Source organism: Gopherus evgoodei, chromosome 5 (assembly GCF_007399415.2).
Source record: "Gopherus evgoodei ecotype Sinaloan lineage chromosome 5, rGopEvg1_v1.p, whole genome shotgun sequence".
Lineage (NCBI taxonomy): Eukaryota > Metazoa > Chordata > Testudines > Testudinidae > Gopherus > Gopherus evgoodei.
The window spans coordinates 71,025,167-71,041,285 of NC_044326.1; the positions used below are offsets into that span (position 1 = coordinate 71,025,167).

Sequence of the window (16,119 nt, forward strand, 5' to 3'; positions counted from 1 at the left end):
AAAGAAACTTTCATATTCAGAAAAATATTAATGAACTTCAAATAGTGCCAAGTTAAATAGGGGAAAGAAAAGTAGTTTTGAAAAAAACTGGGGACCTTATACTGTCAAATTTCTTAAATGTATGATCAATATTCTATTCATTTACAGAATTGTGATTAATGAAGGAATCACAGCATTATAGGATATATGACACCCACTGTCCTCAGCACCGTACTGTTAACAAGTTTCTGGTTTTCTCTGTGCCATTAGGGGAAATGGGTAAAATTTCAGAAGTGTATAATTCACTCAGGAGCCTGATGTTGACTGCAAATGGGAGGTAGGTTTTGAAATGACTTATGTGATTTTGAAAATGTTACCCAATGCCATCAAGATGATCACAATGGTCCGTTAATCTAGGAAAATGTTAATACTGGGATTAATATAAAAACAGCTATTGTAACAATAATATGTTGCATTTATAGCACCTTCCATTGGGAATCTCAGATCATTTTTCAAATGTTAATTAAGCATCCTAATATCCCTGTGTGGTAGCTTAATATTATTGTCCCTATGTAACAAACTCAGGGTTTGTCTACAGGGAAAGTTCTAAAGGCATAAGCTAAGGTGTGAATTTAAGACAATGCAGTTAACCTGGTATAACCCCCAGTAAGGATGCTCTTATTCTGATACAAGGAGGCTTTTTTTGGTTCAGCTTGTGGCTTAAGAAGGGGTTTAAGCGAAACCAAAAAAAGGACACGTATGTTGGAATTAGAGCATTCTTATGGGAGATTATAGTGCTATAACTATATTGGTATAATGATACCAGTATAACTGATAAAACTTTCCTGTGTGAACAAGCTCTTGAAGACAAAAGACTATTCTTCCTCTCCTGAATTTGCTTTAAAAAGTCACGTAAAACATACTCAAATGCACTTCAAGCAGCGATACTACTGAAATCTATTACCTGAGAGATAATCATCACAGAATTCTGCATCACTTAAGACCCCTCCCTCCAAATCCCCCTCCCCCACACATTGCCTGAGTTTTGTCCTGCTTTCCAGCTTTTTTCGCCTTTTCTTTGGGTACCCTGTAAAGCTACTAAATGGCTTTTTATATATTCTAAATAGTTCAAGTGGAAGAATGTAGGCCACTATTAGCATCGTCTGACTCTTTTGCTCTCTCCCTCTGTTGCAGCTTTGTCACTGACCCTTCAGCCTCTCATTCACTGCACATCTCCATGTGTTTGTACTCACAGGGAAACAAAATTGCTGTTTGCACTTGCACGAAAAAGTTTTGAGCAGGTCTGCAAAATCAGCTAAATTGTCTGCTGTGTGGAGCCAAGAAAAAGGTGGGTGATGTGCTTTGCTCATTATTTGCTAGCTCTATCGTGGCTAAATAACTTTGGTAATTAAAAACAAACAATGCCTTGCCAACATTGGAAGAAACAGTTACAACAATTAGACAATGAAAAAACACCAAAGATACCAATCTCCAAAAAGACAAATGGTAGCATTTTGGAACTGAAATAACGCTCTCCAGTGAACGTGGGAGGCTTTCATGATAATTGGCATTTCACAGCTGCTTGAGGCACCTGGTCTTTGACTCTTCCATCACAACGCCTCTGAAATGTGCAGTTATCTTGCAGCCACTATAACTATATCCTCAGAAATCTCACCTTACATGAAAGGAAAACACATCACGGGGATGCTTACACTGCACACTAGGCCTGTGCTTGAGTGTCCACACTGCATTGTAAACCTGGGTTTACAATTGGTGGACCTAGGTGTCTCAGCCATGCCAGCACAGCCATACTGTGCTATGGAGACCTTCTGGCTCGGATCAGTGGCTTGACCTGTACTCAAACTGCAAAAAGACAGGACTTGGACCTGAGTCACAGCAGGATATGGGCTCTGACAGGATAGGTGCTTGCTGATCTGAATCAGACTAATTTGTGTGTGAATGGAAGCGGGACGTGGGCTCAAATCTGAGTCACAGTCTGGGTTTAGTGTGCAATATAGACATACCCACAGTGTCTAGGGATACATCAGAAGGTGATCTTGTCTATCCATCTATTTTATTTCTAAGGCACCTATTGTGTTGGTATCCAAGTGATATTCTCCAGATATTTTTAATAAAAGATTTTCATAAGCTTTCCTTTCTGTAGCCTAAGATAAAACCTTGATATTGGGGATAGCTACAAGGGTTAAAGGAAAGGAGAGTAAAGCGGGCACAGCTCTTCTGCTAATGCTAAAAGAGAAGGAGAGATCTCCTGGTTGGATAAAAAGTGCTTCCCTACAGCTCCCCCTTCTTCACTCATGTGGTGAGAGCTTTCCCTTCCCATTTCCATTTACTGTAGCTGCTGGATACACATGCTTGTAGAGTGAAATAATGAGGGACTATGGATTGGAATCTAACTATAGCTCACACTCCTCCAAACACCTTAACTCATTGAAAACATTCCTTGCAGGATGCACACACATATAAATGAAGAACACTGTTGCACTAACAATAAGATTATTTTACCACACCCATCAATCACACTGCATTAGTTGGTCCCTTTGCCACTCTCTCCTCTTGTTTGACAGGTTATGTAACTAGATTGTAGGCTACTGGGACAGGGACCTTGTCTTCATATCTGTCTATAAAGTGCCAAGCACAAAAGAAATAATAATATGCATTTAAACAAATAACCACATGGTTTATCTCAGTCATAGGAAAGAGAGCAGGCAACACTAGTTGGCAATATTAAGCTGTACTTTGCTGGAAATGTTTATACTTTCTCCCTTGAATAATATACTGACTGTATGTGTGTATATTATATACACATTAGCTATCTAATTGATAGGCTCTATCTACATAATCTATCTACTCACCTATGGAATTATATTGCACCCGATCAATATGTAATACAGGGTTTGATTTCTGCATACAAGATTTGAGAAATATTTAAAAAATACCTGACTTTAGAAGGAATTTGTATGCCCCAAAGGTAAAATATTTGTTGTTCAGAAATACAGTATGTTTAGTAGTCATTTCTGGCCTGGACATCTCTAACTTTGTTTATAAATCATCAGAAGGAGAGTCAAGGTGGAAGATGGTGTAAACTCATTTCTCTCACTAACAGATGTTGGTCCAATAAAATACATTACTTTACCCACCATGTCTTTCTAATATCCTGGAACCAAGACAGCTACAACACCTCTGCATACAGGAAGAAGTCATCTGTATGTGGTATATAGAAATGAACTCAATGTAAGTTCACGCCAACACTTTCTTCTATTCTATTCTTTCATGTTCTTTTCTTATATTGCTCTCATCATCTTAGTATGTGAATGCCTTCCAGTATTGTGTTAAGCAATGTGACTACCATCTGTCACATGTGCTTCATTCTGTCTCTCTACCTTTTCCCAAGAAAACTGTATGTGCAGTCATAGAATCATATATAATCAGTTTTGGAAGAGACCTCAGAAGGTCATCTAGTCCAATCCCTGCTCAAAGCAGAGCCAACCCCAACTAAATCATCCCAGCCAGGGCTTTGTCAAGCCAGGTCTTAAAAACCTCTAAGGATGGAGATTCCACCACCACCCTGGGTAACCCATTCCAGTGCTTCACCACCCTCCTTGTGAAATAGTGTTTCCTAATATCCAACCTAAACCTCCCCCCTGCAACTTGAGACCATTGCTCTTTGTTCTGTCATCTGCCACCACTGGAACAACCTAGTGCCATAGTCTTTGGAACCCCCCTTCAGGTAGTTGAAGGCTGCTATCGAATCCCTCCTCACTCTTCTCTTCTGCAGACTAACTAAGTCCAGTTCCCTCAGCCTCTCCTTGTAAATCATGTGCCGCAGTCCCCTAATCATTTTTGTTGCCCTCCGTTGGACTCTCTCCAATTTGTTCACATCCTTTTTGTAGTAGGGGGCTCAAAACTGGATGCAATACTCCAGATGTGGCCTGACCAGTGTTGAATAAAGGGGAATAATCTCTTCCCTTGATCTGCTGGCAACGCTCTACTAACTCAGCCCTATATGCGGTGTAGGATTTGGTCTGATTTTGTTTATTTTTGTTGTTGGGTTTTTTGGTATTATTTTAATTTAATTAATTTCAACCAAATACGTTTTGATATTGGAGAGGGCAAGGTTGAAGAAGTATATCTTGTAGCTGCAGTGAGAAGATGCTGTGGTTTGTAATGGTCTTTAATTCCTATGGGAGTTAATTCCACAGTCTTGGACTGGCTTCCAAGAAGGCACTGCCTCCTGTACAGATCAGCTCGAGCTTTATGGTAGAGAATACTACAGGAGCTGTTTGATGCAGAGTATTCAATTTGTTAGTGGAATTTTAGCAAGCGGCTCCTCCTTATCTCCTTCAGCACACGACGGAGGTAAGCAGGATGTAAATCAGATATATGTTATCAGTTCAGAGTTCAGCATTGTAGAAATAAAATGATAATATAGCCAGAGAATGGGTTAGATCTACATCATGTTTGTAGATATTGGAAGAAATGATGACTTCTAGGAAATATGGAAGGCTAGGAGATTTACAAAGCACAGACTGATAAACAGCCTCTAGTGACAACATGTTGTGTAGACTCTAAGGAATATACGCTCATTCTGGCAAATATTGGCATTAATTTGCAACTATAAAACTTGCTAAACAATCTAGTTTGGTGGCTATCTATGCCTTAGTGGGGTTTCTGGCTGAGTCTGGGTCACACCACTTCTCCTTTTGGGAGCTTCTACAGCACAAACATGAATGAGATGAAGATCTGTAAATCTGTAATTTAAGAATGGCATTTTACCTGCACAGGTGGAATTTGGTGCAGAAATCGCTCACAGGCTCTTCTACAGATAAACACCACTATAAACGAGAGATCTGTAATGAGGTTCTGATATCCTGTGGCCCTTAGAACACAGGACTTGCTGACCATCATATTCTGGGCCAAAATTCTTGTGTCTCTTGAAAAGTATTTTAAGGCAAAAAATAGCTCATCTTTTCTCTTAAATTGATGGTAAGCTTAACTTTCTTCACTCAAATTTTTTCAATGGGATTTCTTTTTTAATGATTTTGAAAGCAAAGTCCTTCAAATCAATAGGATATTGACTGATTCCAATGGTTCACCCTAAGTCAGTAGGTAACCTGTTCTCTTACTGATTTTTTTCCTTTTAGAAGGAAATTCAGGTCCTTAAGAATTTTCCTCTGGACTTCTCCAATTTCAGTGTGTTTATGAGGGTTTAAGTAACCCATTCTATAAATATGCTGCTCTGTATAAGAGGAGCTATGTAGTGTGGCACTTTGTAAATTAATGCAATACTTGTGGGAGGTAGCAGGTTGACAAATGAAGAAATTGGTGATTTCATTTGAGATCCTTTGTGTTTTTGTGTTAAAAATCCAAAACTCAAAGTGAAAGTGATATTTGGAGAACATCAGCTCACACATATTGAAACCAAGGAAAATGTTTGCACAGCTCTAGTCATCTGAGACAGGCCATCAAGTAGCTGTGAGCAAAGTTTGATAAGTACTGTTTTGGGAGGGATTTGAACTACTTATTAGTGGTGTATTGAAAACTGCGTCAAAATTGTAGTCTCTCTATAAAAACTTCAGGGATTTTTCCTGGTCTTGCGTATAGGCCAAGAGGCTCTGTAGGGAAGCATGTGATCTGAGCCTAGCAGCACTAGGTCAGCACACAGCTGGCCTCGCATAAGGTGGGGTGAGTTGTGCTTCTATGATTTCGAGAGCAGCCTGATTTGTCTGTTTCTGTTTTGGGAGTCTTGTGAGTTATTCTGACTTCTAAGAAGTCAAGTACTGTTACATATCAACATTCCAACAAGAGTATTTGATTTTTTATCTGACTTCTCTGTGTATATGCCATGAAACATAACGTGACCTAAAAGTGTTACCATCCAGTTCCTCTGGACTCTGAGGCCCAAATTGTTTGCTGAGGTAACTCTAGAAAAATCAGTGAAGTCACACCAGCAGAAAGTTTGGCCTTGATTAATTAACGCTGTGTTAATCTGAGGTGTAAAGTTCAACACATGCATCTGTCTCTTATTCACTTATTTTTGGTGAAAATTTATTGGGTTACACAGAAACATTGTTCTGCACTCCCATAGGAGGTAAGGTCCCATTAACAGAGGGAGAGAATGTGCCTTAGTGGGAGTTGGGTGTGTCATGGGTATGTCAGTTTTTCCATTTTTCATTACAAAAATCTCATGATCTTCATAGCACCACAGGATTAGGAGAACACAAAAAGGTATTAAAGTTATTGTTGACTGTCTTTGGTCCACTGCCAACCACAGCTTAACAAAACCAGAAAATCTGGTCCTTAGTCTATGCAAACTCACATGGTCTGGAGGCTGTCTTTATGCAGTATACCCTGTGAATAGCCAAGCATGTACTGAAACACAACAGAACTATGCTCAGATAGAAAAAGAAATATTGGCAATTGTTCCTGGTTGTGAGAGGCTTTATGAATATGTTTATGGGCAGAGATCAGTCATAGAAGACACAGACTATAATGCAGCGGAAGCCATATTATAGAAATCATTGTCCAAAAGCACTGCCTAAACTTCAGAAAATGATCATAAAATTGCAAAAAGCATTTGTCAAATGTGAAATTCAGGCCTGGTAAGGAGTTTCTGTGAGCTGACATGCTTTCAAGAGAATGTATAAATAGTAGAAGCAAGGAGCTTCAGGAAAAGGGTTGTGAAGTAAATATGACTATTTCTAAAATAAAATGTGTCAAGTTCGGACAAGACACTAACCTTACAATAGCTTGCAAGAGTAATTCTAGATGCAATTCAAAGAGAGGTGACTAGCAATCTGCCAGGCTCTCAGCTACGCCATCCACCCCAAGATCATATGTCATAACCAATCTGAAGGTCAGTCCCACAAGAAAAACCAAAGACATCAACACAAAGTCAAGCAAGCTACTGGTTTCCTTTCCTTGTGAACATCCAGAATGCAACTGAAATTATCTCTATACAGATGCCTCACCGCCCCAATAGTATCTGAGTGTTTCACAGTCTTTAATGTATTTAGCCTCATAACATGCTTGTGAGGTATGGCAGTCTTAATAGGCCTGTTTTACAGATGGGGAACTGAGGCACAGAGAGGCTAATGACCTGACCCAAGGAAGTCTGTAGTGGACTCACACCAAGATCTCCTAAGTCATAAGCTAATGCCCTAACCACTGAACCATTCTTTCTCTCTTATGATCTGAAAAATAACACACATTCATTCTGTCCAGTAAAAAATTCCAGGAGCAAACAACAGGTTTGAAGGTGGCATATCTACTTCAGCAGCTGATCAGGCCACTTCAGAAAGAACTACACTGAGGGCAATATGTAGTTCTAGGGCCACACAGACATGGAGTTTCACAGGTGGAAGTCAGCAGTTCAGAGATCACAGCTATTGACAGATGTCCATTAAGGAGCAGAATAATCCTCTCAGCTGTCAGGACATTCAGATAATGTATTTTTATTATAACTTATTTGTATTCCAATAGCTTCTAGTAGCACCTCTTTCCCCTCCTCAATCATGGCTGAGGGCCCCACTGTGCTAGGTGCTGTACAAATATATAACAGAGTACCTGCTCTGAACAGCTACCCTGTCCTTCCTCCTATATATCTCTATATGTTTAATCTATTGGTTTTATTAGTTTGTGATTGCTAAGTAGTTGTTTTGAATTGATATCGTAATTTATTTGGATATGATAAAAAATGAATTGTAACAGTAGCCACTGGTATCAATGGTTACTAATGCCTGCCAGAGGTAGGAACATTTTGTAACACTAATCAATGCCATGTGACAGGTGCCAGGGCATAAAGAACAGTCTCTTCCCAGCACTCTTGTGTGTCAAACCACTCTTATATTTAGCAGACCCATTTATCTTAGCACAGAAGAGTTGGGAAGCCTGCATAAACAATGTTAGGAGTATAGAATGATCCCTAAGGATCACCATATATATGTTACAGATGAGATTTTAAATGTCATTGGACAAACTGCTTTTTGGAGATGTACACTGGAGCTTCGATGGAAGAATTTAGCTTGTAGGGCTAAATCCTGGTCCAATGAAATCCAGGGAAGTTTTGCCATTGCCTTCAATGAGTTTGTAATGGAGCCCTCCTGGCTCCTCCACAAAACTCAGCTGGAGACCACTCAAAGTGTATGCACTAGTGCTCTTTTATTTTGTGCCAGTTCCCACCACCTGCTATATACACTGTCTCCAGGCCAATACCCTGGCGGACCACTAGCTTCCCCAGCTAGCAGGGATCTAGAGCCACACGCTCCTCCCCTTCCTGTGTCCCCTCACCCAGCTTCCTCCCTGCCAGCTTTATACAGCCGGCTGGCTAATCAGGCCCGCAGGTGCCAAATGTTTAGGTAATCAGTATGCAGTCTCCCCTGCCAGCCCCAACTAATTCCACTTAACTGGAGCAGGCTAACAGGGACCTCCTGGCCAGCACCCTTTTACAGGGCTGCAGATTCAGGGTACATGCACTGGCATCATAAACTCAACATAGTTTGGGGGATGGGCTGCTGGGTCACTCACACATTTCCAAAGTCATAATCTTTATGCAAGTTTTAGTCGAAAGCCAATTTGTGATGAGCAAGTTACAAAGGAATGAAACTGGGGGTGCCTGATCGAAAAGCTGAGTGATGCACTGCAGCTATGCTCCCAGTTCCTCTGTAATTAGGAAAGAAGCTGCTGCTTGAATGACAATGTGGATGCATGTACTTTAAGACATACCCACACGTTTGTTTCAAATGGCTAAGAGTCCAGATTCTTCCCAGTTAGGTGGATTTTATACAGAAATACAGTGTCCAGTAGGAAGATGCAACTGTCACATGTAATCAACTGCCAGATTGGATGACAGTAAAAACAAAAAGTAATTTAATTCCAAAGTTACCAGCTCAGCTGGCTATGGAGTTCAGCAAGCTGCCAAATACTGTCATAGCAAAAGCCTACCTGACAACAGTTCTGATTGTTAGTGTAGGGGCTACGCATACAATTTTCTCTGCTTGTGTCCACTGCAGCAATATTTTGATTGTATACAGTCAGAACGCAAGTCTCTTGTTCAAATAATATAGTGGCTGTGCTTTAGTTTTCCGTACTGTGGTCTGCTTTCTGATGTGCATCACATCTTGGGCTGATGTGACCTTCTCTGCTAAGGCACACACTGTGCCAGCATCTTCAATAAGGGGGGAAAAACAAACCAAAACAAAAAAGAAAAAAACACCACCACCACCACCACCACTTTTGAATCACATAGCTATTAACTGCTGGTATCTTACTAAAAAAGTTGGCTGTTTCTCAGTTCATTAAGAATCTGCCCAGATCAGAAACTGTTGGCAAGAAGTACAACTATTAGAATACCAATGGCAAAATATTTAGCCTAACAAAAAATAAAATCCCCACTGCTTACAAAATAGTAGCATGTTGTTCGTTGAATCTGCCTCTAATGTCAGTACATACAGACCTAAAGGGAAATGGTTCAACTTCATTGCTACATAAACTGTCTAAGTCAATTAACTTTCTGATGGTCTAGGCATGAGGTTTGTAAGGTTTACCTTATTTGTCCTATGCTATGTATTAAAAGTGTAACCCTTCTGCCCCTCTGAGTTGGCAGCAACAAGGGCCGGGTTCAGTATCCAGGGGTTCTGTTTCAATAACCCAATGCCAAACCAGCTCGAGCCCCCACCCAGTGACCTGGGAAAATCTTACACACACCCCTAGGCGCCTCAAAGAGGCAATGCTTCCCCTCTGCAAGCACAGAGTCTCAGTGTAGCAGAAAAGGTTTAATACATGAGATAAACAACAAACACTAAATTGGGAAAACACCTCAACTAGAGTTCATAGACCAAACTGTGAGCAAAGACCCACGCCAGGAAATTGGGCTGTGTCTTCTTTCCTGGGCTCTTGAGTCCAGCAACCCCCAAATCACTCACAATCCCAAAAGTCCCACAATCCAAAAGTCTCTGTCCTGGGTCAGTGCAGCCCCAAAGTTCGAGCGTCTATCTGCGGAGGTCCCTCCCCCCAGCCTGGGTAGAAAGGGGCACCTTACGTGGTCCAGGGCCAACTGCCCTGCCTCTCCATGGGTTCTGCTCCCGCCTTCTCCATGAACTGCTCCACTTTACCAACCACTCCACTCTGCTCCTCCAGCCGTCCTCACAAACTGCTCCGCTCCACCAGCTGTCCTGTGAGCTGCTCCAGTTGTCCCTGCAAACTGCTCGGCTCTGCTCGCTCTGTGGGCCACTCCACCCATCCCACAGCTACTCCGCTCTGCCAGCCGCTCTGCTCCACCAGCTGTCCCTTGATCCGCTCCAGCCATCCCCACAAACTGCTCCACTCTGCCAGCTGCTCTGTTCCACAGTATAGCTTCAGGCTCCCCCACTAGTTAGCACAGTACTCAGTGCTCTCAGCTCAGTAATTTCAGCTCTTTAGTGATTTCGGCTCATAGTAGGGAGCCCCAGTGCTAGTGCACCATTAGCCAAAAGTGAGTTCAACTCAGTAACCTGTATCCAGATTCTTAAGGGAATAAAAAATCAACTCTGACATTCCACAGTGGAGAGAGGAGAATGTGCAATTGGTGTTCCAGGCCCTCACAAGGGGCCCATACCATCAGGTACACACACCAGTCCCCAACCTCTCTCACTTCATGGGGTTTTGGAACCCATGTCCCATGTTTAGCAAGTACCACCCAACTGAGGTTGAGTCATCTCTGTCACAAAGCAGTCCCACAGCTCCCCATTCACACAGTCAGGGTGACAAACTTTTTTTTTTCCTGCCCCAATAACAAAGAAATTGGGGATCCCAGAGCTGTTAAAATAACCATCCCAGTCTGCTGTGGGCTTATGCTAAGTGGAGGGTGGATGCCAATGCAAATCTTTCCCCATTCTTTGAAATTCTTGGAATTCTTTCCACATTCCCTACAATTCACCACCAGATGTCAGGGTAGTGCTCGTCCTGACTCTGCTTACAAAAGCATCAGATATTTTTAAGGCTGTGAAAATAAGTGGAGAAGTAGTTGTATTTTTTCTGCATAAAGAAAAGCAGTACTGGCTTTGAAAGACAAAATAATAATCGCTAGCCAAAGCAAAACCACACTGCTTTTTAGCAATGCTTTGGTCCATTTTGTTCTTGGAAAGGAAGTACTTCTGAATGGACGAACTGACCTAGCACAAAATGCCTAAGATTGCTGCCTCCCTAGGTTTTCACAGGATTGCCCCTTTTTTGAGGTAGCTGTCCCAAGAAATCTATAAGTCTTTCCAGGACATTAAAAGTCCTGGTTTTTGTCAGCAGAGTCACCTCTCGAGCACCTGCTAATGGGATCTCTTCTTCCTTTTCCTCCTCCTCTGTGGTGCTGTTGCTTACCTCGGTCCTGGCTGCTCCATGGCTTTCTGTCAGGAGCCGTTAAGCAGCCATTGCTTCCTACCTGACTAATAAACTCATGGAGAGCAAAAAGCGCACATGTCAGCAGCTTCACAGTGCCCTGCTCCTCACCATGGGGTGGCTGCTTCTGCTCAGCAGGGCCCCGCTCTGCCTCCTGGAGCCACCTCCTGTCTCCTACACCGCTGCTCCCTTCTGTACTCCCCTTTCCTAGCTCAGAATGGCCCCTATTTTGTACCTCAGAGGTGGCAGCCCTATGGCTACGTCATATTCTGCTTCCTAGTTTGTGATGTAAAGTAGTGGTCCCAGGTTCAATACCATTTTATAGCTACCGTAGGTCTGATCCAATCCCCAGGAAATTAATAGAAAGACTCCCATTGCCTTTGGTAAACACTGGATAAAACCCAATATTGTCCACTGCAACCAAGAGAATTCAAATCACATAAGAGGTGCAAGTACTACAGGCCTGATAAATCCTTCCTTGCACCTTGTGTAGTCATTTACATCTGTGATGAATGAAGGCAGTCAGTGTCAAGCTACCATTCTGATTTAGTAACATTTTATGCAAACTTTGCACAGAGCTGTATAACTACACATGATGTAAGACCTTGTTTGCACTGGAAAGTTGAACTGCTTTAAATATAGCGGTACAACATAATCCCCTAGTGTGGACACTGTTGTATTGATTTAAAGGTGTTTATACTGGTATAGTTATTTCAACATGGGAAGGGGAATAAGCTGTACTGTTATAAGACACTTTGTACCCATATAACTGTGTCCATACTTGGGCTGTTACCAATATAACTATATTGGAAAAAAAAGAAACCTCCCTCCCAAACAACCATCATGTCTACACTTCGATACTGTGTAGAGTACACACAGTACAGGTATAAATAGCAATGTAGATGGTGAGGCACTGCTTAGTCAAGTAAGGATACACCTGAACCCTAGGATATGTACCCTATAGAGGCTGTCTACATACCCAAGATGTGCCTCCAATGTCTATACTGTTATTTTTAACAGTGTAGTGTTCTGCTGTCTCCCCATAGACAGATCCTTTCCCTCACCACAGTAAAAGGCTCTGGCAGTGGGGAAAGGCTCTGGCAGCTCTACAGATTACAGCATCTAAAGAAGCTGCCTGCATAAAATATATGTATGACATTGTATTTTCTTGTCTTGTGCTTTTGTTACAGATTGTTTTGACATTACTAGACTACATATACCATGTAGGCTGTCCTTGTTTATGATGTCTCTTTATAAAAACAAAGATAATGTTTTTAAAGATAGTGAATAAAAACAAGAGTTGTTTTCCACCCAATGCACTTTTAGTCTTAAATGCACACATCATTTCTCATCTTTCTTCAGTTACCAGATTTTAGCATTGTTTTGGATATAAACTTAAAAATACATTAACTTTTGCCAAAGCAGACCACATGTTGTTTAAATGGTACATTTAACTGTGGAGAACTTTATTCTAACCCATCCTGTTGGAATCCAAAAAAATTTCAAAAGTTTATATAAGACATCTAGTTGCCGTTATTCTAAGGGTAATCTCTGCTATTCCATATTGTAGTGCTTATTTTTGCCATTTTATTGACTAGAGGAAAACAGTGAAAATCTGCCTATGACTTGCTAGTATAAAAGCTAGGGCTGCCTGGAGATGCATTAATTATTTCTTTGTTTTGAATTGGACACACAGATTTTAATGTCTCCCTTTTAATTTTCTTTTTTCCTCTCCTCTGAGAGTTGAGTGCTGCAAAGCATTAGAAAAACGCAAGTGTTACAAAAAATAGCTCTGAACCAGAGCTGGAGGACTGCAATTAGTGGTAGTGGAAGCCATGTATAAAGGTGTGACTCAAAAGCTAAACTGGACTATCCGAAGTGCTAGGTGACTTCTGGTCTGGAAGCAGAGAATAGGTAGCTGGCAAGAAAAGATGACTCTCCAAGGGACTTGGGAGGAATTGTGGGAAGGCATTGGAGGATTAGTGGCTCTGGAGCATTGTGTTGCAGCACTAGCCTGCATCCACATTACACTAGCCTGCATCCACATGGTCATGTTAGTAGCTAATAAATTGTGCTTACTTTGACACTGTTGCACATGAGTGAGGGAACTTTATGTGAGACAGGATCAAGATAACTGGAACAATCTAGCTATAACACAAGTTAACTTTGCAATGAAGATAAGCCCAAGGAATCAGCATCTTTTTCCCCAGGGACAGAACCTGTTAAATCCATGGAAACTGATTCTGCATGGATCAGACCTATTTTTTCAGGTAGTGCCGGGCTTTGAAACAAGAGAAGGTTTTTTTGATGTCTTTAAACTGTGAAAATCTGAATGGCGGCTCTAGATACAATGCTGAGTTTCAATAATGGACAATGAGAGCATCAGAGCAAATCTCATGCCAGCCCTGCTGGGTTGTGAACTGCATGAGTGATTCTGAAAGTTTAATGAACTAAGCCAGGTTTCTCTCTCTCTCTCCTCTCTCTGCTGATGAGGATAAATCCCATGTTGTCCTTACATGACAAGAATAAAATAAAATAAAAATAGATGCAGCTTTGTGGAGACTAGTAGGTCATTACTATGAATTATCTGATCCATACAATACCAGGATCTGACACTGTCTTATCAGAGATTATTTACAAATCAGCTTGATACTGTTCTGCTTTGATAGGACTGTGTTTAAATTATAGCAATACATAGACAGTAGCAATACCATCCATCATAAATAGAGCCTTTACTAGAAGAATGTGGACTCAGCTATTGGTGCAGCTATTGCATCAATCTTCAGCAAAGGAATCAAACTCAAGTATGTTCAGAAAATATTCTCTTCTTATTCCTCAGAATAACTATAGTCACATTTATTTCTTGTCCTCTCCCAGCTCTTCTTTTCTGTTAACTACAAGTATGTGTTTCTGCCTTGGTCTCTCTCTTACACACAAAGTCCTCTTCCCTGCCCTCCTCCCCTAATCCTGCCAATACATGCCAGGGGCAAGGAAGCTCTGTGCATCCAAGCACAACCTCTGCTATTTCATCACTTGTTACACTGACCTTTTCTCACTGTTCTGCCGTTTGTTGCTCTTTGCTTTTATTACCTTTAATTAGGGCTAATTGGTCTAGAAAGCCCTGGGCTTGGTGTTTCTGTTATCAGAGTTACCTTATTTGCTCTCTCTGCCTCTTGTTCCAACTCTTCCCTTTACTGCTACTTACTCAAAGGGGTCACTGGGATCAGACCTCTGGAGCTCTGGAGGAATCGGTATTCTTTTGTAGTACATTTCCCAGTCGAAGGCTCCTCGCATGGCATCCCCCGCCTGTGCTTCATAGCCAAAGTGATTGTGGTCAATGACATCGATCATGGGACACACAATGGTTTTGTGGTTTAGTGCAATCTGGTCTGAAAGATGAAAGCAGAAAATAGGAAATGGCATGTCTAGTCAAGCCATCTATCATTACTGCAAAGCAAATCCCCCAGGTTTTTTGAAGTTTGAAGGTTGCCTGCTTAGTTCCCTACGGCCCCCAAATCATTTCACTTTTCAAATCTGCATCAGGCCTTTATCTAAAGTGGACTTAATGCAGTTGGGCATTGATTAGAAGCAATTATAATTCTTTAAAGTGAGTCACATCCCAGTGAGACCCAGAGAAGTCCAGTCATCTATATCTCTGTCACTTTGCTACTCTGGGCTGTCCCCAATCTGTCAGCAAAGGAACTAGCCAGCAAGTAAAATATAAAAACACTACTTGTTTAGTGTGAGGTCTGGACAGCAGGAACTTGAAGAGGAAAGGCTTTCCCATTTATTTGTGTTTCAATGCATGAATACTGGACTTTGCAGTAATTCTGCATCTGCTGTTGTGGCATTTTAGTGTGAACCAGTTTCTAATTCACATACTGAAAATTAAAGGTGAACTCCAAAGCCAGTAGCAATAATATGCAAAAAAGTATTGCTCATTTCAATGAGGAATGAAGAAGACCCCAGTGTATTCTTTTCTCTTCCTCTCTCTTTTGAGAAAATGTCAGTGTGTGAGACTCAACTTTCCACCTTTCCTCATTTGAGGTTTGGAAAAGGGGCAGCTCTGAGATGACCAGTAGCGTGAAATGGTTACGTTTAGAAGTTTAGTAGTCTTTTCAGACTTATACCTCTAATGGTGAAAAACATGTTAATTATCTCACAAAAATCTGCAGGCCTCCTCGAGAAAGCTGTAATGAGGTTTCCTGTTATCAGGATATAATTACTAAAAGTAACAACATTGACTAGTGCGTGTGCGCCAGGTAGTAGTATATTTAATTACCATCACCATGTCAGTTTTAATACCATCTCTTTTCAGTGGCAGTCCTGGCAACAGTCAACATGGGATTATGACACTTCGGCCCTGATGCTCTCCTCTAGTTTCACAGATGGAGGGAAGCTAAAGCATATGGGTTTGGGGGCATTGGGCAGGTAGAGAGGTGGCTTACTAGCATGAGCCCATCCCTTCCAGGAACCTGCAGAAGCCTCTTCTTATGAACAGATGGCAGGATTGGAACCCTCTGAGTCAGAAAAGGACACAGATAGGCATGAAGAGAACTGGATTAGAGAGGTGCTCACTCACCATGGCATCATCTTCCTTCAAACCTGCAATACTGTCAAGTGTTGCACTGATCTATGGAACCCATTCCTCCTTCAAGAGCATTGTAGTGAGTAGCCTGCCTCTCTAAAACCTAGTGGCCTGCCCCAAACATGTAGCCCTGCCTACAACACTTGTATAAGGTGTACAGTTTAATT

At 41.5% G+C, this 16,119-nt stretch overlaps 1 protein-coding gene across 3 annotated transcripts in view; it reads right to left on the reverse strand.

Moving 5' to 3' along the window:
• The window catches only part of GALNTL6 (polypeptide N-acetylgalactosaminyltransferase like 6), a 964,319-nt gene that overhangs the window by 108,616 nt on the left and 839,584 nt on the right, over positions 1-16,119 (reverse strand). For all 3 annotated transcript variants that reach the window (XM_030564387.1, XM_030564388.1, XM_030564389.1), the window contains exon 7: positions 14,570-14,753. In XM_030564387.1, coding sequence (XP_030420247.1) covers positions 14,570-14,753 — 184 coding nt within the window. The remainder of the gene's footprint in view (positions 1-14,569; positions 14,754-16,119) is intronic.